This window comes from Terrapene carolina, unplaced genomic scaffold (assembly GCF_002925995.2).
Source record: "Terrapene carolina triunguis isolate 2854851 unplaced genomic scaffold, T_m_triunguis-2.0 Scaffold17, whole genome shotgun sequence".
Lineage (NCBI taxonomy): Eukaryota > Metazoa > Chordata > Testudines > Emydidae > Terrapene > Terrapene triunguis.
Genome location: NW_020664368.1, coordinates 3,444,183 through 3,471,271, shown reverse-complemented (window position 1 = coordinate 3,471,271; position 27,089 = coordinate 3,444,183). Strand labels below are relative to the sequence as shown.

The 27,089-nt window shown below is 46.6% G+C and overlaps 1 protein-coding gene across 1 annotated transcript in view; it reads left to right on the top strand.

Moving 5' to 3' along the window:
* Positions 1-27,089, top strand: part of LOC112103169 (dnaJ homolog subfamily C member 15) — a 53,819-nt gene that overhangs the window by 10,171 nt on the left and 16,559 nt on the right. Inside the window, exons 2-3 of the mRNA XM_026647346.2 lie at positions 9,774-9,825; positions 12,358-12,431. Coding sequence (XP_026503131.1) covers positions 9,774-9,825; positions 12,358-12,431 — 126 coding nt within the window. The remainder of the gene's footprint in view (positions 1-9,773; positions 9,826-12,357; positions 12,432-27,089) is intronic.

Below are 27,089 nucleotides of genomic sequence, written 5' to 3'. Positions count from 1 at the left end.
TAGTAAATTGCCTTTTAACAGCAACAAGAAATCTGTGAGCTTAATTCAAGATTTGTGCTTTTGATATCAGTAATACTTAGCACATTACAGTTTCAAAGCAGTGTAGAAACTGATTATTCTTTAAAATATCCAGCTGAGATAAGTGGGTACAGATGGGGACACAAAGGGAAGGCTAAACGATTTACTCCAGGCTACTCATTGAGTCATTAGAGGTACTTGGAGTTACTGTTCATTTTACTGGACCTCATGATCTGTCATTTAATGACACAGTATTTTTATGTATAGATTTAGATTCATCTTGGGTCATGTGGAAGAATATAGAATTATCAACTTAGATTTTTAGTGGATTTCTCTACAGTAGAAACTTCAGTTTACACTAAAAATACTGAAATAACAGTTGAGTCCTTGATTAGTATATGGAAGATTTCAATAATATACTTCCATAGTGTGCCTAAACCAGTTCAACTGAATGACTCTTTAATATTTATTTAAGAAATCTGTACCCATTTTTATCCAGCAAACTAAAAAAATTATACCATGAGCTGTTTATCAGATTTTTTTCAAGATACAGTTAACCTGGATACTTCTGAACCTCCATTCACAACTTCTGAAAAATTGTAACATTCCACATTAGGACTGGTGGTGTTTATCAGTTATCTGGAAAAGTGAACAGTAAAGTGGCAATTTTACAGATGAAAAAATATTTTGCTTATTCAAGAATAAATAAAACTGAGGAATTTGAGGGACCTAAGAAAGTTAGGCCAGTATCCAGCACAATGGCAGGTGAAATTTAATTTTGACACATACAAAATAATAAACATTGGATGGAATAAAGAGAACTACTCTGGGCACCGCATTTCAAGAAAGATGTGGAGAAATTGGAAAGGGTCCAGAGAAGAGCAACAAGAATGATTAAAGGTCTTGAGAACATGACCTTTGAAGGAAGGCTGAAAGAATTGGGTTTGTTTAGTTTGGAAAAGAGAAGACTGAGAGGGGACATGATAGCAGTTTTTAGGTATTTAAAAGGGTGTCATAAGGAGGAGGGAGAAAACTTGTTCACCTTAGCCTCTAAGGATAGAACAAGAAGCAATGGGTTTAAACTGCAGCAAGGGAGGTCTAGGTTGGACATTAGGAAAAAGTTCCTAACTGTCAGGGTGGTTAAACACTGGAATAGATTGCCTAGGGAGGTTGTGGAATGTCCATCTCTGGAGATATTTAAGAGTAGGTTAGATAAATGTCTGTCAGGGATGGTCTAGACAGTATTTGGTCCTGCCATGAGGGCAGGGGACTGGACTTGATGACCTCTCGAGGTCCCTTCCAGTCCTAGAATCTATGAATCTATGTTGCTGGGCTCTTAACTCAGAAAAAAGATGTAGCTGTTACTTGGACAGTTCAATGAAAGTCTTTACTTAGTACACAGCAAAACAAAAAGGATACTAAAAATAGTATAATGCAATTATGTATCAATATGATGCCTTCTCCTGAAATACAGTGTCAAGTTCTGGTCACCTGTCTCAAAAGAGATAGCAGAAATAGAAGAAGTTCAAAAACAGGTGTGAAGTGATTAAAGGCCTGACGAGACTTCCGTGTGACACATGGTTGAAAAGATTGTGACTATTACATTTAGAGAGGAGATAAATAAGAGGGAATATAAAAATAATAAATGGTATGGTGAAAGTAAATTGGGTGCTCCTATTTACCCTTTTCCATAGTACAAGGGGAAATTTCATGACACTAAATGGCAACAACTGTAAAACTGATTATAAACTTTTTTTACACAATTAACATGAGAAACTTTATGCTAACATTGAGACCAAGAGCCTAATTACATTCAAAGTAGGATTAGATATTTAAATAGATAATGAGAATGTTGACAGTTACAGAAAAACTAAATAAAATATAGGAAGAAAACCTCTTTTAGGACCGATATAAATCCCATGCTTCAAGCAGAATCCAATGACTAATTGATAGGTTAGGAAGAAGCCTCTCTTATTGTCGGTTATTAAATATTTGTCTATGAAGTTTAATACACCTTTCTCTGAAGCATCCATTACTGGCCATTGTCAAAGACAGGATACTGTAATAGATGGACCACTGACTTGCTATAGCAGTTTCTATGATTTTCCTCTCTCCTCCCCACCCACCCCAATCCCTCTGTTGCCGGCACAGAGGCCCGAGGACAGCAACAGCGGGGTTTGTTGCCCGGTGTGCTTTGCGCCAATAAACATACTGGGGTGGAGAAGCAAACAAAGTTTATTTGACATCTTAAAGTGGTGCAAGGAGACAGGCAAGTCTCAGATCAAGCACACCAGCAAAAACAGTTTTTCTTTTTTTTATACGTTTTACAACTAAGCCCCTCCCCTTCCCCTTTTTACCACCCCCCCCTTTATTTTTCCCTTTACTTCCCCTTCCCTTTTTACCGAAGGCATGTTTATACATTTAAGCTGTTAAATCATTCTAGGGCTATAAATTTAGCTTGTTAGTAACTTTTTTTTAAACTGTTACCTGGTTTTGTTTACCCTGGGTTTATTACCTTTTCAGCCAGAAACATGCAAACCTTATCATTATCGCTTAGTACCTGGTATGGGGCCGGGGGGAGGTTGTAACTGATAATTGGCTGTTTACACATTCCATGCATCTAGCTTTTGAGGTCGATTACAGCTAAACATTGAAGAACTTTGGTTCACTAGGCCTAGTGTCATCAACAATTCCCTCCTTTGAGAATACTCAAGCTTTTGGCTGAGTTTTCTCATATTCTGTGGACAAGATACGATTGAGTGCCATAGAGCTGGGGTTCTCAATGAGAGGGTATGCTGGGATTTCTGGGGAACGGGGGGCACAAAGCTTACGGAGGAGCAATTTAAAACAAGCAATCAGGAGGAGGGTGACCAGGCACAGTACCACACCTGTGAGGAGGAAACACACAAGGCCATTTCCCAGTCCTCCTAGGTTGGGCAACCAACTCCAAAGGGAATCAAAAACTGTGGGTTCCCTTTCCTGGGCTTTCCACTGCTCGAAAGCCTGTTCGGCTGACAGGACGTGCTTGTTAATGTCCTGTGAGTTTTCCGGGACATAAGTACAACATTCACTCCCAATAAGGACACACCTCCCGCCCTGGGAGGCTAAAACATAATTTAAGGCCTGTCTGTTTTGCAGGGACAGCAACCGGAGCTGGTAAAGCTCTGAGTTAAGGCTTTTCTCTATGGCCAAGGTCTCATTGGCATACTTGGTGAGAAACACAGAGAGCCTACGATAAAATTGAGCCAGTCGTCCCACCCCATAGGGTGGGAGGAAGATCATACCCAACCTGTCTCCTTCTGTAATGGGCTCTGGGGTGGCATACAAAGATCTATGCTGCCTGGGGCGGCCAGGGGGCAGTTTAGGGAGGACACGAAGGGGAGAGGCAAGATATCCTAGTTAGCAGCTTCCATACCACCGATGCGGTAGCCACTTATAGGCAGAGGTACCGCAAATATAAAAGGAGTGGACATTCCCTACCAAGCCATTATAACCGCTACTCCACCTATTTGTTTGGGTATCACTAAACGATCCGAACCGGGCGGTAGAGTCGGATTTGCCGTTAACATAGACAGGGATGGAAGCGTCACTGTCAGGGGATAAATAATACTGACAGGTGCTATTCCCAGCAAACCAGGTGTGATTGCTGGACTTGAACTGTCAATAGCACACCAACCCAAAGGCCACTGACCGCAACCTAATAGGGGAAAGGATATACGTTGAGTTGGCCTGTGGCTTCCAGGGGTCATCCCTTAACGCATACTGGGACTCAATGGTACAGTTTTGCGACAAGGGAGTACCCGAGGCATTTTTCCCCCTACTGAACCATCCCCAACAGATATCTGACCAATTTTGGGGAACTACCCTCCAGGGTAACCCTGGTGCGGGATTTGGGAGCATACCCAGCAGTTAGAGAGGTTAAACTCTTGGGCAAAGCAAACCTTCAGGGACTCATATGTGTTTGTTTCTAAGTTAGTAGGGATTCCTTTTCATCCCGCATGTGCCTGGAGGGAAACGGGAGTTAACAAGAGGAGTGTCCCTATGGCAAAGAGCACCACTGTGGCAGACCCTGGACCTGAACTCATACTGGGCAGGTGACCCTAGGGCCTAACAATCACAATTCCCCAAATACCCACAAAATAACAATTACCAACAGCAAGCAGATTAAAAACAAAAGGGACCATGCCACCAGGTTAGGCTGGTCCTGTGAAAATAAACACAACCAATACTCAAAGGTCTCGCGGGGAGTGCACTGCGACTGTCAAAAGAGATCACAGGGCATTCCCAGCAGACACTATTGTCGCCTGAATAACAGCTTAAGTCCCAGATCGTCGCTGGCAGTCTTCTCTGCAGGCTGAACGGTCCACCGTTCAGGAGCAGGCACCGCTTTCAGACGAGAGTGATGAATCCAGATTTTGTGTCTCTCAACCTTTGCTGCTGTATGGGAGACCAGCAGGACGGTGTGGGGTCCCTTCCACTTCTCTTGGAGAGGCTCGTCTTTCCAGGTCCGAACGAGCACGGAATCGTCTGGCTGCAAGGAGTGGATTGGGGCATCCAGCGGGAGAGGCTGCAAATCTTTAGTGTACCTGTGGAGAGAACAAAGAACAGCAGACAGAGAGCACATATACTGAGATAAGAAGCCACACCCCGTTTCCCACTCCCCTGCCAGAACCGGTGTACCATTCATAGGCCATGCCCTTCCAAACATAATCTCGAAGGGACTGAGCCCTAACCCGCCCTTTGGGAGAGCACGAATGCGGAGCAAAACAAGGGGCAAAGCATCAGGCCACTTAAGGGAAGCCTCTTGGCAAGCCTTTGAGAGGTGCCGCTTAACTGTCTGATTTGTACGCTCCACTACCCCACTGGCCTGCGGTCGCCATGGCGTGTGGAGCTTCCAGGGGATCTGTAGGGCATCCGATATCTTCTGAACTACTTGGGATGTGAAGTGTGTTCCATTGTCAAATTCCATCCACTGGGGGAGCAATCTGAGCCTTACTCTGTGCTACTCGATATCCTCGGAGTCCAACAAAGTTCAGGAGGCTCACAGTGGCTTTAAGGCAAGAGGTTAGAACCACAGCAGCAATTAACAAGTCATCCACATATTGCAGAAGGACTTTGTCCTCGTTGTCCCACTCCTTCAAGTCTCTAGCCAGGGCCTGGCTGAAAAGGGTGGGGGAATTTTTAAATCCCTGGGCCAGCACTGTCCAGCAAAGCTGCTTTCTAACCCTCCTTTTGTCCTCCCACTCGAAGGAGAAAATCTCCTGAGATTGGGAGTCGACCGGAATCGTGAAGAAAGCATCCTTTAAATCCAGGACTGAAAAATGGGTGTACTGTCCCCCTATAGAGGCCAACAGTGTATACGGGTTTGGAACAAGGGGGTGCAGAGTCTTAACCCGCTCATTAACCGCTCTCCTGGACCAGCCGGTATGTGCCATTGGGCTTTCGTACAGGCAAGATAGGAGTATTCCAAGCTGACTGGCATTCTCGAAGTACCCCGCACTTTAGGAACTGGTCTGTAGTTTCCTGCAGTCCCTCTCTGGCTTCCCTTTTGATCGGATACTGCTTGATTTGCACTGGACCTTTTCCTGGCAAGAGCCGAACATTAACAGGAGTTTGATGGGCTGCCTTTCCTGGGATCCCTGCTGCCCATACCAAAGGAAGAACCCGCTTCTCCCACTGACTCCACTCTGGGGCTTGCATGGCTGAGGGCTCAATTGCAAGGGTCATTATCCAGGCATTCTCTGGAGGTAAGGTGAGGCTTATTTCATCTTGAGTGAAATGCAGGGTGGCACCTAAGCGACAAAGCAGGTCCCGTCCTAATAGTGGCGTTGGACAATCGGGGAGGTAAACCAGTTTGTGAGATAGAGTTCTATTTCCCAAAGCACATTCCGCTGGAGCATATACTGGGCACTTAGTTCCTTTCCCTGTGGCTCTCACCACAGTGAGGGAATCTGCCACAGGCAGCTGAAGGGGTTGGTTTACAGCGGTTCTTGCAGCTCCAGAGTCTATTAAAAAGTCTATGTCCAAGTCTCCCACCCGCATGTTTACTCGGGGTTCCGGGGGCAGGATAGTCCGTCTCCCCTGACACCCCTATTCTTGATCCTCCGCTGCCATCATAGGGGTACCTTCCCTTTCGGGGCACTCATTTTTCCAATGTCCCTCCTTTCAGCATATGGCACACTGGTTGCGACCCAGACGCCTTTCCTGTAAGCCAGGGCGCCCACGCCCTCTCATTCCCCGGCCCCTTCCACCTTCCTGATATCTTCCCCTGCCACCAGCCTGTACTGCTGCAACCATCATTTTCACTTGCCTCTTTTTCTTTTCTCTCTCCCTAAGGCTGTAAGCCCTGTTTGCAGTTTCCAAAATCTGTGCCATTGTCATGCCCATCAAATCCTCCTTTTTCTGCAGTTTCCTTTTAATATCAGGGGTCGCACGGCTGGTAAAGATACCCTTTATAATTGCCTCAGTTGCCTGATCATCGGGATTGGCATTAGTAGTTTGCCTCATGTCTAAGCTGTGCCTCCTCCCGTGCCTTAGACACAACCTGATTACGCTCCACCTCAGACAGCAGGGTGCGCATAAGGACATTACAGTGATCCCAGTCAGGCTTATGGCTAGCCAGACACCCTTCAAAGACCGAGATAAACTTGTTTGGATTCGTAGAGAATTCCCCTGCCTGTGCCTTAAAGGCTGCTAGGTCCACTGGGTTAAAAGGCACATGGGTGTAAACCTGCATTGTAGTGGCTGGGTGATTTTCTGATCCAGGACGGGCTATCTGAGTCTCAGTAATCAATGGATAGAATCCCACTGAGGGGGCAATTTCTGGGACCTGAGGCACCCTGTCTTTATATGGTGGGGGTGTTGGAGCCGAAGGGGACACCGACTCTGCCATCACAACCGGGGGAGGGTTCTGGAGACTAACAGTAGTTACTACCGAACCTGTCGGAGTCAAATTATACCTTTGCAAAAGATCTGACCTATCTCTTAACAACATAAACAACTGTACATACATATGTTCATTCCATTTACCCGTACGCTGACAAAACAGAAGCAATTGAAGGATCGTATTATAATTAAGTGATCCCTCCGGTGGCCACCTTTCCTGGTCCTCTAGCTGATATTGAGGCCAGTCTACTGTACAGAATCTTTTCAGTTTAGTTTTAATCAACGGATCCGATCCAAACACTTTCCAGTTCACCAGAATGCATTCCAAGGGCGTACACCTTGCCCTGCCTGCAGTACTCTGTCCCTGCCCCATACTCTAGGGAGACACTGGGCGTCCCCAGGTCAAAACAGGTAAAGTCCCCACTGGACTGTTCCTACCTTATCCAAGGGTCCGGTTCTGCACCGTCGCCCGCAGCTGCTTCTCCACTAATCGAGCGCGTTGCACCGTTGTACCCTCTGGGGTCGACCAAATCACGTCTCCGCCGAGGCCCCCAATGAAGTCACCGGTGCGCGCTGGGCGTTGATCGTTGCCGCAATCCGTTGACCTCCGAGAGGGGTCCGAGCAAGGCTAAATTTCAGCCTCGAGCCCACCCAGGGACGCCAAGACTGATGCCGGCACAGAGGCCCAAGGACAGCAACAGCGGGGTTCGTTGCCCGGTGTGCTTTGCGCCAATAAACATACTGGGGTGGAGAAGCAAACAAAGTTTATTTGACATCTTAAAGTGGTGCAAGGAGACAGGCAAGTCTCAGATCAAGCACACCAGCAAAAACAGTTTTTCTTTTTTTATACATTTTACAACTAAGCCCCCCCTTCCCCTTTTTACCACCTCCCCCTTTATTTTTCCCTTTACTTCCCCTTCCCTTTTTACCGAAGGCATGTTTATACATTTAAGCCGTTAAATCATTCTAGGGCTATAAATTTAGCTTGTTAGTAACTTTTTTTTAAACTGTTACCTGGTTTTGTTTACCCTGGGTTTATTACCTTTTCAGCCAGAAACATGCAAACCTTATCATTATCGCTTAGTACCTGGTATGGGGCCGGGGGGAGGTTGTAACTGATAATTGGCTGTTTACACATTCCATGCATCTAGCTTTTGAGGTCGATTACAGCTAAACATTGAAGAACTTTGGTTCACTAGGCCTAGTGTCATCAACACCTCCAATTCTGATCTTTATGGGGGCGGGAGGGAGAAATCCCATCGGTCTCCAAAAGTTTCAGATCCCTAATGACTTGCCTGGGGAGTCAGAAGGAATGGGGTCTCAAGGTATGAAACAAAACAGACTGCAGGCTGATGCTTGCCAGGAGGAATAGGAGCCAGGAGGACAAGTCAAGGGCTCCCTTTGAAGCAGGAAGACAAAGGTAGCTGCTTTGGGGAAGAACATCGAGTTTCAAAAAGACACCCCCACGAGCTTCCTCTCAGCTGCTGTGCCCCATGTGGAGGTAGTGGGAGGGAAAACAAGGCTTCCGGAACTTTTTACCTTGATGGGGTCTGTCTTAAGTCTGAGGGACAGAGGACCTAGAAGGCCCTAAGGCAGTATTATACTCCCAGCTGCATTGTAGATCTCCCAGGCTGAATAGACTAACGCACTAGCTCTGTTCAAGCTAGTGTGCTAAAAAGAACAGTGTGCGTGTGGCGGCATGGGCTAGCCACCAAAGTACAGACCCAGGGTGGTTGGATCAGCCTTGTACTTGAGAAGCTAGGTCACACCATCTCCCATGCTACAACATTCATGTTGTTTTTTGAATCCGCTAGCTGAAGCACAGATAGTATGTGTTTGTTCAGGCTGGGAGGCTCCCAGCTGCAGGGTAGACATATCCCTGTAGACCCTATTTTACCCCTGTGACCTCAGCTGTAGCTGATGCTGATTGCACTGGGGAAGGAGTACCAAAGGTTGGGAGTTCTCCCAGTTATTACTGTGTAAGTCTAGGGCAGGGATCGGCAACCTTTGGCATGGGGCCCGCCAGGGTAAGCACCCTGGTGGGCCGGGCCAGTTTGTTTACCTGCCGCGTCCGCAGGTTCAGCCGATCGCGGCTCCCAGTGGCCGCGGTTCGCCGCTCCAGGCCAATGGGGGCGGTGGGAAGCGGCGGCCAGCAGATCCCTCAGCCCCTGCTGCTTCCCGCAGCCCCCATTGGCCTGGGACGGTGAACCGCGGCCAGTGGGAGCCGCGATCGGCCGAACCTGCGGACGTGGCAGGTAAACAAACCGGGCCCACCAGGGTGCTTACCCTGGCGAGCCACGTGCCAAAGGTTGCTGATCCCTGGTCTAGGGACTGTGCCTGAGTTAATACTCCCTTTCCTAATCCCAGAAATTCTGTCATGATGAGATTCCTGTGCAAAGCCCTAATGCAAACTTTATTCCATTCATAATCACAATCCAACCACCCAGTTTTTTTAGTTAATATTATAGGGTTTTCTGTTATCTGTGTCCTTTTAAACTAAATTGGAGTTTTACTGTGTGAATTATTTCAAGTAACCCTAGCAGAATGGTTTGCGTGTCCTTTCATTTTCCAATGTTTTCTGTGTTTCTAATTTCATGCATTAAAACGTATCCAAGATTTGATTACATTTTTACACACTGCACGTATTGCTGCATTCCAAAGTTAAAATACATGGAGAAAAGGTTGTAATTTCCTTTTATAAGAAAATAATAAAATATTAAACCTTATTAGAAGATTCACTAAAGGGTTTACAGAAGTAGACCAAATGGTATGCACATTCAGACTTCAGAAATGCTCGCTGTTGCAACAGATTTACAATTTATTTAAAATCAGAACTTAAATTTTATACTGACTCAATTTTTCTGTTATAGGCCAGAACTATGATGGCAGTTGGCCTGGGTGTTGCAGCTGTTGCATTTGCAGGTAACTGAACAGCCATCTGAACATGCGGTCCCAGTGTGATACTGTGCCCAAAAGGGCTAATGCGATATATAAGCAGGAGCATAAGAAGTTGGAGTAGGGAGGTTCCATGTGCCACTGGTGAGACTATAACTGGAATATTGTGTCCAGTCTTAGTATCCACCCTTGAAGAGGGATGTAGAAAAATTGGAAAGGTTCCGAAAAGAGCTACAAGAATGGTTTGATGTCTGGAAAACCTGACCTAATGAAGTTGAATGTGTTTAGCCATCAAAGATAATAAGAGGTGACTTCATCACAGTCTAAGAGTACCTACACAGAAGGAAGATATGGGATAATAGAGTGCTCTTTAATCTAGTTTACAAAGGCATAACAAGATGCAGTGGCAGAGAGGTGATGCGCCTTTTCCCCACTTTGAATTTGTCTAGCAAGTTTTAGCAGTGAAGGTAGTTAACCATAGAAACAACCAGTGTTCCCTCTAATTTTTTATGTCCATGTGCGGAATGAATTTTGTTATGTGTACCAATATGGAGGTGATGTGTGACAAATCACCTTCATAATGGTGCACATAAAATTAATGTGGTGGGGGTAGGGCCGAAAGGATTTGGAGTGCGGGAGGGGGCTCAGGGCTGGGGCAGAGGGTTGGGATGCGGGGGGGGGGAGAGAGGGCTCTGTCGGGGTGGGGTGGGGCCGGGGATGAGGAATTTGGGGTGTGGGAGGGGGCTGAGGGCTGGGGCAGAGGATTGGGTTCAGGGGGTGAGGGCTCCGGCTAGGGGTGAAAGCTCTGGGGTGGGGCCGGGGATGAGGGGTTTGGGGCGTGGGAGGGGGCTCAGGGCTGTGGCAGAGGGTGGAAGTGCAGGGGGGGTGCGGGCTTTCGGCTGGGGCCAGGGATGCAGCTCGGGGCCGGGGGAGAGGTGCCTCTCCCCAGTCACGGCAGCTCCAGTGGGGCTGGGCTGGGCTGAGGGAGGGGCTCCTCTCCCCTGGCTGTGGCAAGTCCGGGGCAGGTCCGCACTGGAGCCGGCGGGGAGGGGCGCCTCTCCCCACCGGGGCAGGTCCGCACTGGAGCTGGCGGGGAGGGGTGCCTCTTCCCACCGGGGCAGGTCCGCACTGGAGCTGGCGGGGAGGGGTGCCTCTCCCCACCGGGTCAGGTCCACTCTGGGGCCGGCGGGGAGGGGCGCCACTCCCTGTCGGGGCAGGTACGCACTGGGGGGAGAGGCATCTCTCCCCGCCGCAATCCTGAGTCCCTGCGTGGGGCTTAATAGGCAGCTGTGCGGACGTGCAGCTTAGAGGGATCGTAGGGAACAATTTACCGAGGGAAGTGGTAGATTCTCCATCTCTTTAAATCTTTAAATCAAGATGAGATATTAATTTGAAAGATAGATTCTAGTTCAACCACAAATTATTGTGTTTAATTCAAGAATTACAGGTTGAAATTCTATGGCCCATGTTACGTGGGAGGATCAGGGGTTCCTTCTGGCCTTGAAATATACAAATTGATTTCTGTTCACTTCAGGTAATCAAATCAAACCATATTAACTTGATTTCTTTGTAAACCTAAGCACACACTTGCATGATTGAAATGACCTATGTAGACATCTTGATCGTTAAGAATGAAAGCAAAATGCTATCTGGCTAAAGCATTATCTTATTTTAAAAAATAATTAAAATTGCATAATGGTGACTAAATTTTCTAGTATATAGTAAGCAAAAAAAAAAAAACAACCACCACCAAACAAAACAACAACCAACCAAAAAACTGATAATTCCTACCATGGCTCTGATGCAATTTCAGACACTGAACTTACTAGACTTACTCTATTCTTTCCCAAATGGAGTAGAATTTACTGACTGGTGAATAGAGCTCCATCCAGTCTGTTTTGTATTTAGCGAAGGTCATGGCTATGTTGGGTCTTTAATGGTGCTGGATCCAAAAAGACTCCGTTTTTCACTAAATAAATAAAGTAAGAATGCAAAGAATTACCATTCAGTGTGATATTGGTGCAAAGTTGTATGAACACTGTAAGGAGTAGATTTGGAAACAACTTTGAGCTGTACTTATTTTGGTGAATTACATTACAAATACAAGCTATAATTGCTAATTGCAGTATTTCCTACAATTTACAAGGCAAATATCTCAGTTTATCCTAGCCAAACATATCTGAATATATTGGCCTGGGGAAACAAACATTGTGAATCTTGCAATTCATTATTTTCTTTTTAGATAAAAACCAAACTTTCCCCCTCTTCTTAATATAAAGATTGAAAAATGCAACCTATTGCAAACTCATCAGAGAACTGTTCTGGGCCTGACTACAAAACTGACTGCTCAGGGAACATCTTGAAAAGCTGTAAAGTGTTACAGTGCTTGCCAGCAAACAAATGACATGAATAGATTAAAAATGGAGATGGCTTTGATTTTTAGACTAAAAGTCCTGTACTGGTATTATACTTGCAAACTAAGTGTTTGCACAGGTAAACATCTGTAAAGGTTTCTTTTTTTAAGTGAAGTTTGATTTTTTTAATTGTTTTGTTTTTCAGGTCGCTATGCTTTCCAGGTCTGGAAACCACTGGAACAAGTATTCACAGAAAGAGCAAAGAAGATTGCAACCGCTGTAAGTTTAGAGGTTATTTTACCATAAAAAAATTAATTATATTTAAAATCACAAACATGATTTAAAATTGAAGAGAAACATTTTAGGATATCTAGTTAGGTTTTCCAGTGCAAGATTATTTTCAGTGCTACATGCTTCAGTGCTTTGTTCGGTGTAGTTTTAAATGATTCCAGATGAATTTTTCCTCGACATAGGGGCAGTGGACAAGGTTTCTCAGGTGCTATGGGGCAAGGGGTTCTACTCCCGCTATTTCCTAATCCCCAAGGCAAAGGGGGGGTCTCAGACCCATTCTAGACCTGTGAGAGAGAGCTCAACAGGTTCATGGTGAAGTTGAAGTTCCGCATGGTCTCCCTCAGCACTATTATCCCTTCCCTGGATCCGGGAGAGTGGTATGCCGCCCTTGACATGAAAGACGCATATTTTCACATAGCTATTCAGCTGGCACACAGACGATTTCTGCAGTTTGTAGCCAGCTACAAATACTCTCAATTCACGGTCCTCCCCTTCGCTCTGTCAACAGCCTTCCGAGTGTTCACCAAGTGTATGTCGGTCATAGCAGCATTGCTCCGCAGGAGGCAGGTGCAGGTATATTCCTACCTCGACAACTGGCTACTCATGATGCGCACCAGGGAGCTGGTGGAGTCTAAAGTCTGACTAGTCAGAGCTACTTTTGAGAGGCTGGGACTCCTCAGCGTGAACAAGTCAACCTTGTCACCGACTCAAAGAATAGAATTCATCGGTGCGGTGCTGGACTTGGTGCTGGCAAGGGCGCTCCTGCCAGAGATCTGATTTCAGACCATGACAGACATTATCCAAAACCTCAGGAGGTAGCTGACCACTACTGTGAGGGGATGCCTGAGTCTCCTCGGCCACATGGCAGCCTGCACTTACGTGGTCCGGCATGCCAGACTGAGGCTCAGACCATTTCAAGCATGGCTCACGTCTGTATACTGCCCGGGGCGCGACAGCCTGGAATCTGTGGTCACGGTGCCAGACCAAGTACTCGAGTCCCTCCAGTGGTGGCTCAACCTTTGCACAGTGTGCAAGGGAGTCCCCTTCAAAAGCCCCCAGCCCTCCTTGTCCCTAGTAATGGACACGTCAATTCTGGGTTGGGGGGCGCATCTGGGAGAGCTCCAGACACAAGGATTATGGTCGCAGGATGAGCTCTCCCTCCATATCAATATCAGAGAGCTCAGAGCAGTACAGCTAGCATGCCAAATCTTACTATCCCGGCTCCAATTCCAGTGTGTGGCGGTAATGACGGACAATACCTCGGCCATTTTTTACATCAACAAGCAAGGTGTAGCCTGCTCTTCCCCCCTTAGGTCGGGAAGCCCATCAGCTATGGGAGTTCTGCATAGAATGCCTCCAGGTGAATGGAGTGGGCTATCTCCCAGGTGTGCAGAACAAACTAGCGGACTACCTCCGCAATCACGAGTGGGCCATGTGTCCGGATGTCATATATTCCATCTTCCAAAGGTGGGGGTTTCCCCAAGTCAATCTGTTTGCTACCAGGAGCAACAGGAGGTGCCCAATGTTCTGTTCCTTTCAGAATCACAGCCCGGGTTCAATCTCGGATGCGTTCCTGCTTCCCTGAGGAGACCGTGTCATGTATGCCTTTCCACCATTCCCACTTGTGCACAGAGTACTACTAAAATGCTGCAGAGACAGAGCTGTAGTAATTCTGCTGGCCCCAGTGTGGCCCCGTCAACATTGGTACACCGCGCTTCTGGAGCTATCAGTGGACACTCCTATCGTGTTACCACTCTAGCCCGATCTGATCACACAGGCCCACGGTCACCTTCACCACCTGGACCTCCAGGCCCTCCATCTCACGGCTTGGAGCTTTATGGCTAAACCCAGTGAGCTGTGCTCGGAACCTGTAAGAAAGGTCCTGCTCAGCAGCAGAAAACCATCCACCAGGGCCACTTATCTGGCCAAATGAAAGTGGTTCACTTGCTGGTGTGCCCAACATTATAATAATAATAATAATAATATATAATTAATGGAGATATCCCATCTCCTAGAACTGGAAGGGACCTTGAAAGGTCATTGAGTCCAGCCCCCTGCCTTCACTAGCAGGACCAAGTACTGTTTTTGCCCCAGATCCCTAAGTGGCCCCCTCAAGGATTGAGCTCACAACCCTGGGTTTAGCAGGCCAATGCTCAATCCACTGAGCTATCCTCCCTCCCCCCCCAAACATCACACTCCTCCACTCCAGGCATCTATACCACTCATCCTGGAGTACCTTCTTCACTTCAACCAACAAGGCCCGGCAGCGTCATCCATCAAGGTACACCTCGCTGCTATCTTGGCCTTCCATCCGGTCATGTCTGGACGCTCCATATTTGCTAATCCTATGGCAGGACGTTTCCTTAAGGGCCTGGAACGGCTATATCCTCGGGTTAGACAGCCTCTTCTGGCATGGGACCTTAACCTGGTCCTCTCCAGATTAATGGGACCCCCATTCAAACCGCTAGCAACTTGCTCCCTTCTCTACCTGTCATGGAAGGTAGCCTTCCTGGTGACCATCACATCAGTCAGTAGGATGTCGGAGTTAAAGGCCCTTACCTCCGACCCACCCTACCCGGTCTTCCACAAGAACAAGGTGCAATTCAGACCTCACCTGGCTTTTCTCCCTAAGGTAGTGTCACAATTCCATATTAGCCAAGACATTTTACTACCTATCTTCTATCCCAAGCCCCACAACAGTACCCAAGAGCAAAGGCTGCACTCATTGCATGTTCAGTGCGTGTTAGCATTCTACATCGAGCGCACAAAGCTGTTCAGGAGGTCGAACCAGCTGTTCGTGGCAATGGCAGACTACATGAAAGGACTCTCGGTCTCATCTCAAAGATTATCGTCCTGGATCACAGGCTGTATCCGCACATGTTGTGAGCTAGAAAAGGTCCCAGCCCTGCATCTTAAGGCTCACTCCACAAGGGCACAGGCTTCGTCAGCTGCGTGCTCCTGGCCCAGGTCCCGATACAAGAAATCTGCAGGGCAGCTACTTGATCCTCGGTGCATACATTCACCTCTCACTGTGCCATCACATAGCACGCTAGAGATGATGCAGCTTTCAGCACAGCGATGCTCTAATCAGCGATTCCTTAACTCCGACCCCACCTCTGGGAAGTCACCCAATTGTTCACGTCGATTCCAAGCACTCGAAGAAGAAAAAATGGTTACTCACCTTCTTGTAACTTGTTCTTCAAGATGTGTTGTTCACATCCATTCCAATACCCATCCTCCTACCCCTCTGTTGGAGTAGCCAGCAAGAAGGAACTGGGGAGAGGCCACGTTGGCAGGGTTATAAATTGAGCACTATGAAGGCGCTACTCCAGGGGGCTCCACAGCTGACCCGATGGGAGCTACTGGGGGGAAAATTTTCGGCAACTATGCACATGGCGCGTGCGCGCACTTGATTGGAATGGATGTGGACAACATATCTCAAAGTACAACAGTTACAAGAAGGTGAGTAACCCTTTTTTTCCTCCCTTCAAATTCCTTCTTTAAATCTTTATTTTGGTTAGCTTTGCAAGGATAGTCTCCAGTCAGTGCAGTTTCTTTCTTCTGACTTGTCCTACTCTATTTGCAAACTTAAAAATTTCAAGCATCATACTCAGCATCTTTCACATGTTCAGTGTTTATTTGTTATAACCTTAATCCCTCTGTTTTCTTCCTTGTTTGCCATTATTTCCTCTGTGTGTCTTATTTAGATTAAGTTTGCCAGGACAGGAACAATATCTTTTGTGACAAAGTTCCTCCTCTATCTTGGTGGGTCCTGCGCTTATTGGCGGATTTTCTTGCCTCAGAGATTCACCATGTGGGTTGGGGAATAGCCCAGAGACCTTCCCCTCTGGAAGAACCCACAGTCCAGGTCAATTGGGAGGTTTGGGGGGAACCCGGGCCCGCCCTCTACTCTGGGTTCCAGCCCAGGGCCCTGTGGACTGCACCTGTCTATAGTGCCTCCTGTAACAGCTGCATGACAGCTACAACTCCCTGGGCTACTTCCCCATGGCCTCCTCCAAACACCTTCCTTATTCTCACCACAGGACCTTCCTCCTGGTGTCTGATAACGCTTGTGCTCCTCAGTCCTCTAGCAGCACACTCTCTCAGCTCCTTGCGCCTCTTGCTCCCAGCTCCTCTCACTCGCACCACAAACTGAAGTGAGCTCCTTTTTAAAACCCAGGTGCCCTGATTAGCCTGCCTTAATTGATTCTAGAAGCTTCTTCTTCATTGGCTCCAGGTGTCCTAATTAGCCTGCCTGCCTTAACTGGTTCTAGCAGGTTCCTGATTACTCTAGTACGGCCCCAGCTCTGGTCACTCAGGGAACAGAAAACTACTCATCCAGTGACCAGTATATTTGCCCTCTACCAGACTCCTGTACCCCACTGGTCTGGGTCTGTCACACTTTGTTTTTCTCTAAAGTGCATTGTAAATTTATGGTCCAGTATGTGTATTAAAAACTGTCCAGCAGCAACCAACATTTTTTGGCATTTCTGTTTTACAAGTATCTTCTTTCTCTTGAGTATCGGTGTTGGGATATGTTTTCCCAGATGTATCAATTTAATTATTTTCTGCCTGTGACTCAGAAGATGTGGGCAAAGCAGAACAAAACTGATATTTCAATCTTCCAACTGTGGAAGGAGATAGCATATAGGGTACCCTTTCCCTAGGATCCTGCAAAAGCCCCTGCTCCCCAAACTCCTTTGTGCTCTATCTGTATGGTTTTTGTGAAGAGGGATTCAAAGCTAGAGAACGTAATCAATAAGAGAGTTCCTTCTAGTACTCTCTGTCTTCAACCTATTGCTTTCCGGACAATGTTGACTACTGAACTAGTAGCTATCACAGCAATCATTACTTCTGCTCATGCTGCTGGAGTATACATTTAATAGTAGCATAGTTGTCTATGGTTAATGTTATCATAGAAGAGACTAGCTGAGCACATGGAAATTTTGCGACCCGTGGGTATGGGCTATAGTTCCCTGTGGTTCACCTCAGGCTCTGTATAATCAGAGACCTCACCCAAATCCTAATTTTATTTATGTTTGCAGCAAGTCCCAGTTAATTACAGTCAAAGAGTAAACCACAAACTGATTTTCTTCCAGATCACTAACTGAACTCATGCTGAGTGATTATTAAATGGTCATTTAAAATGCCTGTATCTTGTGTCTCTCACCTATTTTTTATGTAAGCAAAAAGCATGAATAGTCAACAATTCTGGTAAACTTTTAATTAAGATTATTAACTGAAATGTATTGAAATTTACTCTGAATCACTGTAACTTACAGCAGTTAAGTATATATACGTAAGTGAAAATACTACTGAAGTCCAGCCTTCAAGTTTCCACTGTAATATGTTATTTCAGTGAAAGGATTAGAGGAAATATTTTGTGTTTTTTAGGGGATTTAAGTGTTTACTTCACGTACCATCTCCTGTAATGCGGCTTTTCCAGAGAAACACGTCTTTTCCAATTAACTTAGCTTTTCAAAGTGTCATTTGCCACTGATGTCACTAGTGCTGCTTACACTGTTCTGCTAATTCCGTGGTGACATGAGTCTGTTGTCACCAAAAAGAGTGAAACATTAATTAGTCATTGGTTTGCATTACTGAGGTAGATATTACTATTATTATAACTTCAGTCACTTTTAAAATAAGAAATAAATGAAAAAGAGGTATTTTAATGACACTACCTTGTTGAATTGTTGATACATATGAAGACTGAGCTGTAACAATATTAATTCTAAGACAAAATGAACGTCCATGACCCTCAGTACCCACAATCATGGAAATTCCCTATTCCATAATGAATATATCCCCTCTTTAGCAAACATGGAGTACTACAATAATTAGTTTGCAATTCTCTCCTTTCCAGTCGGAGTTTGGGATTCTACTCAGTCAGGCTATCATGTGACTGTCAGAGTCTAGGAATGAGATTGGGGGATCACCTCTTCTGTGGTTCATATAACTCAAGTCAGCCGTTCTAACACAATGTATAAAGTAAAGATGTTGAAAAGTCTGGGAAGAGGAAATGAATCTTGGGATTTGCAACATGTGCAGGTATTACAGTGGTACCAGAGTGCCACAGTAGATTGTATCATGACATCTTTTTAAAGGTTGATCTTTCTAAGTTCTCTAAAATCGACTTGCTTAGTTGGATTTCTTTGAAATTTGGCATACTTCAGGGGGATGCATGGTAGAGTTAGTGAGCCAAATTTTGAGTCATTTGAGCATGGGATTCCAGAGAGAGAAACCCTGAAAAATGCTGCATATTTTTGTTTTCTCAGAGCTAGAGATCAAACTTTTGATGATGTGATGTGGGTCAAAATGATTCAAGCTGTCAAGCTTTACGCAAGGTAATGCATGGCACCCGCTAAATCATTTTTACACTGTGAATATGCCAATACAGAAAAACAGCTAGTGGGTTTCCATTCCTGCCATTTTGCATGCTTTTAAAGCTCAGTTCTTATAAGTGCTGTGAAGTCTGAATGGTGAATTGAATTGCTTTGAAATTCGGTGTGCCTTGTGAGGGTGCTGGGGTAGGGTTAGCGATCCAAACTTGGAGTCATTTGACCCATGGGTTCCTGAGTTACAGTCCCCGCCAAAAAAAGTTTCCTTCTGCTGCCTTGTTCTGTTTCACTGAAAAGTACTGATGACTAGATGAATCACAGACCTCCTTATGGCTGTGAATTCACCCTTCCATTAACGTAACTAAGGATAAGTTCCTCATTTCCCTCCCTTCTATTGTCCCACCCCAGTGACCAAAGACAAAAGGAGTTTTGGACTGAGTGGCTGGAAGTTGGCTACAATTTATGAGTAATGGGTATTAATTTCATTTTGGGTGGTGGGGTGTGTAATCAAAGTAATCAAGGAAAGAAAATTGTACATGTGAATGCTTCCTGAGAGGGAAGGTGTATTGAGGGGTGGAGGAGTGGGGGAATATGATGAGGGGTTGGGGATGCAGTGAAGAGAACAGGGTTATTGGAAGGGGCATGAAGGGGGATGGGTGGTGGTGGAGGGGAAGAGCTTGGGGGCTTGGGCGAGGGAAGTGTGGCACTCCACAGCTCTGCCAGTGCACCCCCACCTAGTGCATGCCACAACTCTGCCATTGCCCACGAACCACCCTGCACCTCCCAAAGCCTTTGGGGAAAATTTAAAGATGTCAGTTCTACCTGAGAGGGAAGGGGTAATTAGGGGGCAGAGAAGTGGGGGGGAAAGGAGGAGAGGGGTTTCGAGCTGCAATCAGGTAAAAGGGGAGGGGGATGGTGGATGAATGGAGGTGGGTGGTAGGGGAGGGAGGCTTGGGGATTAGGGTAGGAGAGGTGGGATAGTGGGAAGGGGGACAATGGGTTGAGTGGCAGGAGGACTGGAGGAGAATAGAGGCAGGGATTCTTCCTTCCCATGTATGTGCCCAGATATGGGGGGGCTTTTTCCCCTTTAGCGAGTCCTGAGCCTCCCTCCCTGCCCTCCTCATATGAGCTGGGGCCTTGCCCCTCTGGGAGTGTCAGAGCCCTTCTGGCTGCCCCTGCCAGGATCTGCGAGGCAGCCAGGATCTTCTCTAAGGGTATGTCTACACTACGAGATTACTCCGAATTTACAGAATTCCATTTTTGGCAACCTATTGTATAAAGTCAAGTGCCTGCGACCATACTAAGCACATTAATTCGGTGGTGTGAGTCCATGTACCGAGGCTAGCGTCGACTTCCGGAGCGTTGCACTGTGGGTAGCTATCCCATAGTTCCCGCAGTCTCCCCTGCCCATTGGAATTCTGGGTTGAGATCCCAATGCCTGATGGGGCAAAAAACATTGTCGCTGGTGGTTCTGGGTACAGCCTCACCCCTCCCTCCATGAAAGCAACGGCAGACAACCGTTTCGCGCCTTTTTTCCTGGGTGAACACTGCAGACGCCATACCATGGCAAGCATGGAGCCCGCTCAGCTCAAGACAGCAGTCATGAACATTGTAAACACCTCGCGCATTATTGTGCAGTTTATGCTGAACCAGGACCTGAAAAACCAGGCAAGGAGGAGGAGGCGACGGCAGCGTGGTGACGAGAGTGATGAGGACACGGACACAGAATTCTCTCAAACCGTGGGCCCCGGCTTTGGAGATCATGTTGTTAATGGGGCAGGTTCTAGCCGTGGAACGCCGATTCTGGGTCCGGGAAACAAGCACAGACTGGTGTTGCAGGTGTGGGACGATTCCCAGTGGCTGCGAAACTTTCGCATGCATAAGGGCACTTTCATGGAACTTTGTGACTTGCTTTCCCCTGCCCTGAAGCGCCAGAATACCAAGATGAGAGCAGCCCTCACGGTTGAGAAGCGAGTGGTGATAGCCCTGTGGAAGCTTGCAACGCCAGACAGCTACCGGTCAGTCGGGAATCAATTTGGAGTGGGCAAATCTACTGTGGGGGCTGCTGTGATGCAAGTAGCCAAAGCAATCACTGAGCTGCTGCTACCAAAGGTAGTGACTCTGGGAAATGTGCAGGTCATAGTGGATGGCTTTGCTGCAATGGGATTCCCTAAGTGTGGTGGGGCGATAGATGGAACCCATATCCGTATCTTGGCACCAGAGCACCAGGGCAGCCAGTACATAAACCGCAAGGGGTACTTTTCAATGGTGCTGCAAGCACTGGTGGATCACAAGGGACGTTTCACCAACATCAATGTGGGATGGCCGGGAAGCGTTCATGACGCTCGCGTCTTCAGGAACACTAATCTGTTTAAACGGCTGCAGCAAGGGATTTACTTCCCAGACCAGAAAATAACCATTGGGGATGTTGAAATGCCTATAGTTATCCTTGGGGACCCAGCCTACCCCTTAATGCCATGGCTCATGAAGCCATACACAGGCAGCCTGGACAGTAGTCAGGAGCTGTTCAACTACAGGCTGAGAAAGTGCAGCATGGTGGTAGAATGTGCATTTGGACGTTTAAAGGATCGCTGGCGCACGTTACTGACTCGCTCAGACCTCAGCCAAACCAATATTCCCATTGTTATTGCTGCTTGCTGTGTGCTCCACAATCTCTGTGAGAGTAAGGGGGAGACCTTTATGGCGGGGTGGGAAGCTGAGGCAAATCGCCTGGCCGCTGATTAAGCGCAGCCAGACACCAGGGCCATTAGAAGAGCACACCAGGAAGCGCTGCGCATCAGAGAAGCTTTGAAAACCAGTTTCATGACTGGCCAGGCTACGGTGTGAAAGTTCTGTTTGTTTCTCCTTGATGAAAACCCGCCCCCTTGATTGACTCATTCTCTGTAAGAAACCCACCCTCCCCCTTCGATCACAGCTTGCTTTCAAAGGAAATAAAGTCACTATCGTTTAAAAATCATGTATTCTTTATTAATTGATTATAAAAAGAGGGAGAGAACTGACAAGGTAGCCCGGGTGGGGTTTGGGAGGAGGATAGGAGGGAAGGAAAAGGCCACTAAAAAAGTTCAAAATAATGACAGCTTTTTGCTTGGGCTGTCCACTGGGGTGGAGTGGAAGGGTGCACGGAACCTCCCTCCCACCCCCCCGCATTCTTACACGTCTGGGTGAGGAGGCTATGGAACATGGTGAGGGGGGAGGGCGGTTATACAGGGGCTGCAGCGGCACTCTGTGATCCTGAAGCTCCACCAGATGCCGGAGCATGTCCGTTTGCTCACATAGCATCCCCAGCGTTGCATCCCACCACCTCTCATCTCAAGCGTCTCTCCTCTCCTCACGTTGGTCCCTCATGTCCTCACGTTGGTCCCTCCTGTCCTCACTTTCACTGGCATCTTTCCTGTACTTTGATACCGTGTCCTTCCACTCATTCAGATGAGCTCTTTCATTGCGGGTCGATTCCATGATTTCAGAGAACATTTAGTCTCGCGTCCGTTTCCCCCCCCCGCCTTATCTGAGATAGCCTTCGGGACGGAGGAGGGAGGCTTGAAAAATTTGCAGCTGCGGGAGGGAGGGAAAAAAGGGAGAGAAGTATTTAAAAAGATACATTTTACAGAACAATGCTTATACTCTTTCACGGTGAACAACACTATTCACATTACATAGCACATGTGATTTCGGTACAAGGTCACATTTTGCATCTTAATATTGAGTGCCTGCGGCTTTGGTGTTAGAGATCACAGATGCAGGTCCGGGCAACAGAATTCGGCTTGCATGCGGCCATGGTAAGCCATTGTCTTTCGGCTTCTGCAGCCTTCCTAAAAGCAGCACCCTCCTTTCCCACATACCAAGCAAAGCCCGTTGAGTGCTGCGGTTTTCCTGTTAATGTGCAGCAGCAGAAACCAAACTACCCCCCCATCCAATTCTCTGGGATGATCGCTTTACCCCTAGCTAGCCAAATGCGAAAAGCTCAGCACCAATGATCCCCCTCACCCCCCGCTTAGCAAACTGCAGGGAAGGATTTCTTTTCAGCCACATCAAACAGCGCAGTAGGAACGGCCACCTCTGTCCCCTTCAGTAAATTCCCGTATTTCAACCAGGTTACCATGAACGATATCACTCTCCTGAGGATAACACAGCGAGATAAAGAACGGATGTTGCTTGAATGCCAGCAAACACCGGGACCATACGCTGCCAGGCTTTGTCATGCAATGATACCAGATTACTTGCTACTAGCATGGAGTGGTCAAGTGTCCTACCATGGAGGACGGAATAAGGCTGCACTGCTCAGAAACCTTCTGCAAAGGCTTTTGGAGTACCTCCAGGAAAGCTTCATGGAGATGTCCCTGGAGGATTTCCGCTCCATCCCCAGACACGTTAACAGACTTTTCCAGTAGCTGTACTGGCCGCGAATGCATCCCAAGTCCTCAGGGCAAATTAATCATTAAAAAACGCTTGCTTTTAAACTATGTTTTATATTTACAAAGGTACACTCACCAGAGGTCCCTTCCATGGCCTCATTGTCTGGGATACTGCCTTGGGAGGGTTGGGAGGGTACTTCAGTCAGGCTGAGAAAAAGATCCTGGCTGTTGGGGAGAACGGAGAACGGAGTGCTGTGTGCTCTCCGCAAGCTCATCCTCCTCCTCCTCTTCCCCGTCCGCAGAATCCTCAGGCATGTCTGAGATTACCCCCTCCTCAGAATCCATGGTCAGAGGTGGGGTAGTGGTGGCAGCCCCCCCTAGAATTGCATGCAGCTCAGCATAGAAGCGGCATGTCTGCGGCTCTGACCCGGACCTTCCGTTTGCTTCTTTGGTTTTCTGGTAGGCTTGTCTGAGCTCCTTAACTTTCACGTGGCACTGTAGTGAGTCCCTATTGTGGCCTCTCTCCATCATGCCCTTGGAGATTTTTTCAAACGTTTTGGCATTTCATCTTTTGGAACGTAGTTCTGCTAGCACGGAATCCTCTCCCCATATAGCGATCAGATCCAGTACCTCCCGTACGGTCCATGCTGGAGCTCTTTTTCGATTCTTGGACTGCATGGTTACCTGTGCTGATGAGCTCTGCGTGATCACCTGTGCCCTCCACGCTGGGCAAACAGGAAATGAAATTCAAAAGTTCGCGGGGCTTTTCCTGTCTACCTGGCCAGTGCATCCGACTTCAGATTGCTGTCCGGAGCAGTCACAATGGTGCACTGTGGGATAGCTCCCGGGGGCCAATACCGTCAAATTGCGGCCACACTAACCCTAATTCGAAATGGCAATGTCGATTTCGGCGCTACTCCCCTTGTCGGGGAGGAGTACAGAAATCGATTTTAAGAGCTCTTTATATCTAAGTAAATGGCTTCGTTGTGTGGACGGGTGCAGGGTTAATTCGATTTAACGCTGCTAAATTCGACCTAAACTCATAGTGTAGACCAGGCCTAAGGTGCCACAAGTACTCCTCATTCTCAGAGCTATTGTTTCAGGTTGTATTAATCTCCATGAGGTGTTCTCATTCAGCTGAAAACACCTTATTGAGGTGAATTGGCCACTTCACACGTTTCAGAGCCTCCTGTGCTGCAGATGGATGGGCACAGAGCCTTTTCCCTCCATTGTCTGTCTAGCCTTCCTGTTTAGAGGAGGTTTAGAGGACATTTCTAAGCGCTCTAAAATGTTTGTGCTTGTATAGATTTTCTTGAAATTTGCTATGCTTTGTGGGAGTGCAGAGTATGGTTAGTGACACCCCCCCCACCCCCTGGGTTGTTTGAACTGGGGTTCCAGATATATAAGCCCTGAAATAACAAAAATATTTTTCTAACGGTTTCTAGTGGGGTTTGCACAGAACTAGTGATCAATCTATTGCTGTGACGTGGGTCAGAGTGGTCTCTGTTGGTCAGTTTTACCCAAGTAGTGCATGGCAGCCACTAAGTTTTGGGGGGACCCAAATTGTGAATTTAAGTTCACTTTTAACTTGCATAGATGGTGGATAGTACTCTGAACTGCACAATATAGGAAAGGGATAGAAAATGAGACAGAAAATATGATAATGCCCCTGTATAAATCCATGGTATGCCCCCAGTTTGAATACTGCTTGTAGTTCTGGAAACCTCATCTCAAAAAAGATATAGAAGTGGAAAGGGTACAGAGAAGGACAATGAAAATAATTAGGCTTATGGAACAGCTTCCATATGAGGAGAAATTAAAAAGAGTGGGACTGTTCAGCTTGGGAAAGAGATGATGGGTGGGAGGGGGGAATTATAGAGGTCTATAAAATCATGAATGGTGTGGAGAAAGTAATAGAGAAGTGCTGTTTACCCCTTCACATAACACAGAACTGGGGGATCGCCCACTGAAATTAATAGCAGCAGGTTTAAAACAAATATAAGGAAGTTCTTCACATAATGCAAGTTAATCTGTGGAACTTGTTGCCAGGGAATGATGTAAAGGCCAAAAGTATAAATGAGCTCAATAAAAGAGTTAGATAAATTGACTGTGGTTGTGATATCTGGAAATCTGTGTTTTGCACCCTCTGAAGCATGTGAGGAAAGGGAAGACCTGCATGTGTACCTGCAGGATGCATCACATTTATGTAGAATGGCGTAGGTTACGTCAGTAACAAGGCACAGGGCTTTTATTAAATGGGAATTGTCAGTAGTGAGGTGGAATAGGAACGGATTCCAATGCTTTAATGATGGCTGCATGAAAGTGTAGGTTGAGATGGTATCCTGTGAGTAAGTGTAAGGGAGTTGTAAAAGGCCGTGAAGTGATTCTTAAATTGTACACGTGTGGTATTCTTTCTGGGAAGTTGGCTGTATGGGTGAGTGTACACTAGGATCTGGAACCTCCTGCATGTTATAGTGCCAAGAGCCAGTGTGAGTATGTGCATATGGATATATTGCTTGAAGGGGTAGAGGGCAGGTGGTGCAGGCAACTCCACCATTTCCCCCCTTTTTGTCCTTTAATCGTGTCAGATGGAATCCTGTGGCTGAGTGTGAATGGGTGGTTAAAAGGAGGTGAAGAGCTTGTATATTTCAGCAACTGTGGGGTTGGCAGAGTAAAAGTGTGTGTGCAAATAGGGTAGGGGGTGTTGAGGCATTGCTGAAAGAAGGGAGAGCCATGGGTAACCTTCACTCTTCATTTCCTGGTTTTCAGAAGTTTGAGTTTTGTTCAACTCAGCATACTGCAAGGGGACAGCATACCATCAAGCAACCTTAAATCTGCATTAACATAGTTTTTCCCCATAAAATATTCTTAATATCTAGCAGAATATATATAATGGCTTTTTTATTTTGTGGAGTTATGTATCGTCTCTTCAGTGAGAGATTGTGGTGACTTGTGGATACCGAAACACGTACACATTTTATAAAAAACATAGCTTCTATATAGACAGGGTGTGGTGATTAGTCTCATAAGGACACTGGGATATCTCTTACTGGTGCAGAAATTGTAACAGAAACGTAGGTTATGCGAACCAGGGAAGGTCTTTAAAGATGTCACAGCCCAAATAAATTAGGCTTCCCTATCTGACAGCCCTTTTCTGGAGATTGCTGAGGGAATCCATACACTTATAGAGTGGGCCTAAAGCTATTTACCATTTTCTTTTAATAGAGTTCATGCAAGAAACTGAATTAACTATCATGGGCTGTATAGGGCACAACATGTAAGGAAGACCTGCCTAGAAGGTTAAATGGGGCCCAAAATATCAGAAGTATCAGGAAGTGGAGAGCTCACTTTTGTGATCTTTCCAGCCCAGCAAGGATTGCAGATGTGGTAGGCTGATTTTAATATTGTAGGGTGCCTGAAATGTCCTTCCCTTATCACTTTGAGTTTTCCTAACAGGAAATATCAAAAGTAGCACTGCTTCATGAAAACACTTCACTATTTAAGTCCGAGTAGCACGTGTAAGTTAGATGGATAATCAAACTTCTTTCTTCTTTAGTAGCTAGAAAACTGCCCTTCTCCTTTTTTTTTTTTTTTTTTTTTTGTAAAGGAATGTTCTGTCCTCACTTGCCCATCCCTCTAACCTAGACAAAGATGGCTTTTAGTCTGATTTCCTTTGCTTTAAAAAGGAAGCTTCAAATCTCTTTAGGACTGGGACTTTCATTAAAAAAGGGGCTGTTTGTGCCATAAGTGTCCTCTGAGAAGGAAGCCATTGTCCTTAATGACCTAGCTGTGATTTTAAAGGTCCAAGACAGGCCTGAGTGTCTTCCTCTCAAAAGAACAGGGCAAAGCACTTGTTTAATGCCTTTTGGAAACTATAAAGATCAAGGCTCCCTGAAGTAAGCAGTCTAAGCAGGGCCTGTCTTTTGTGTATT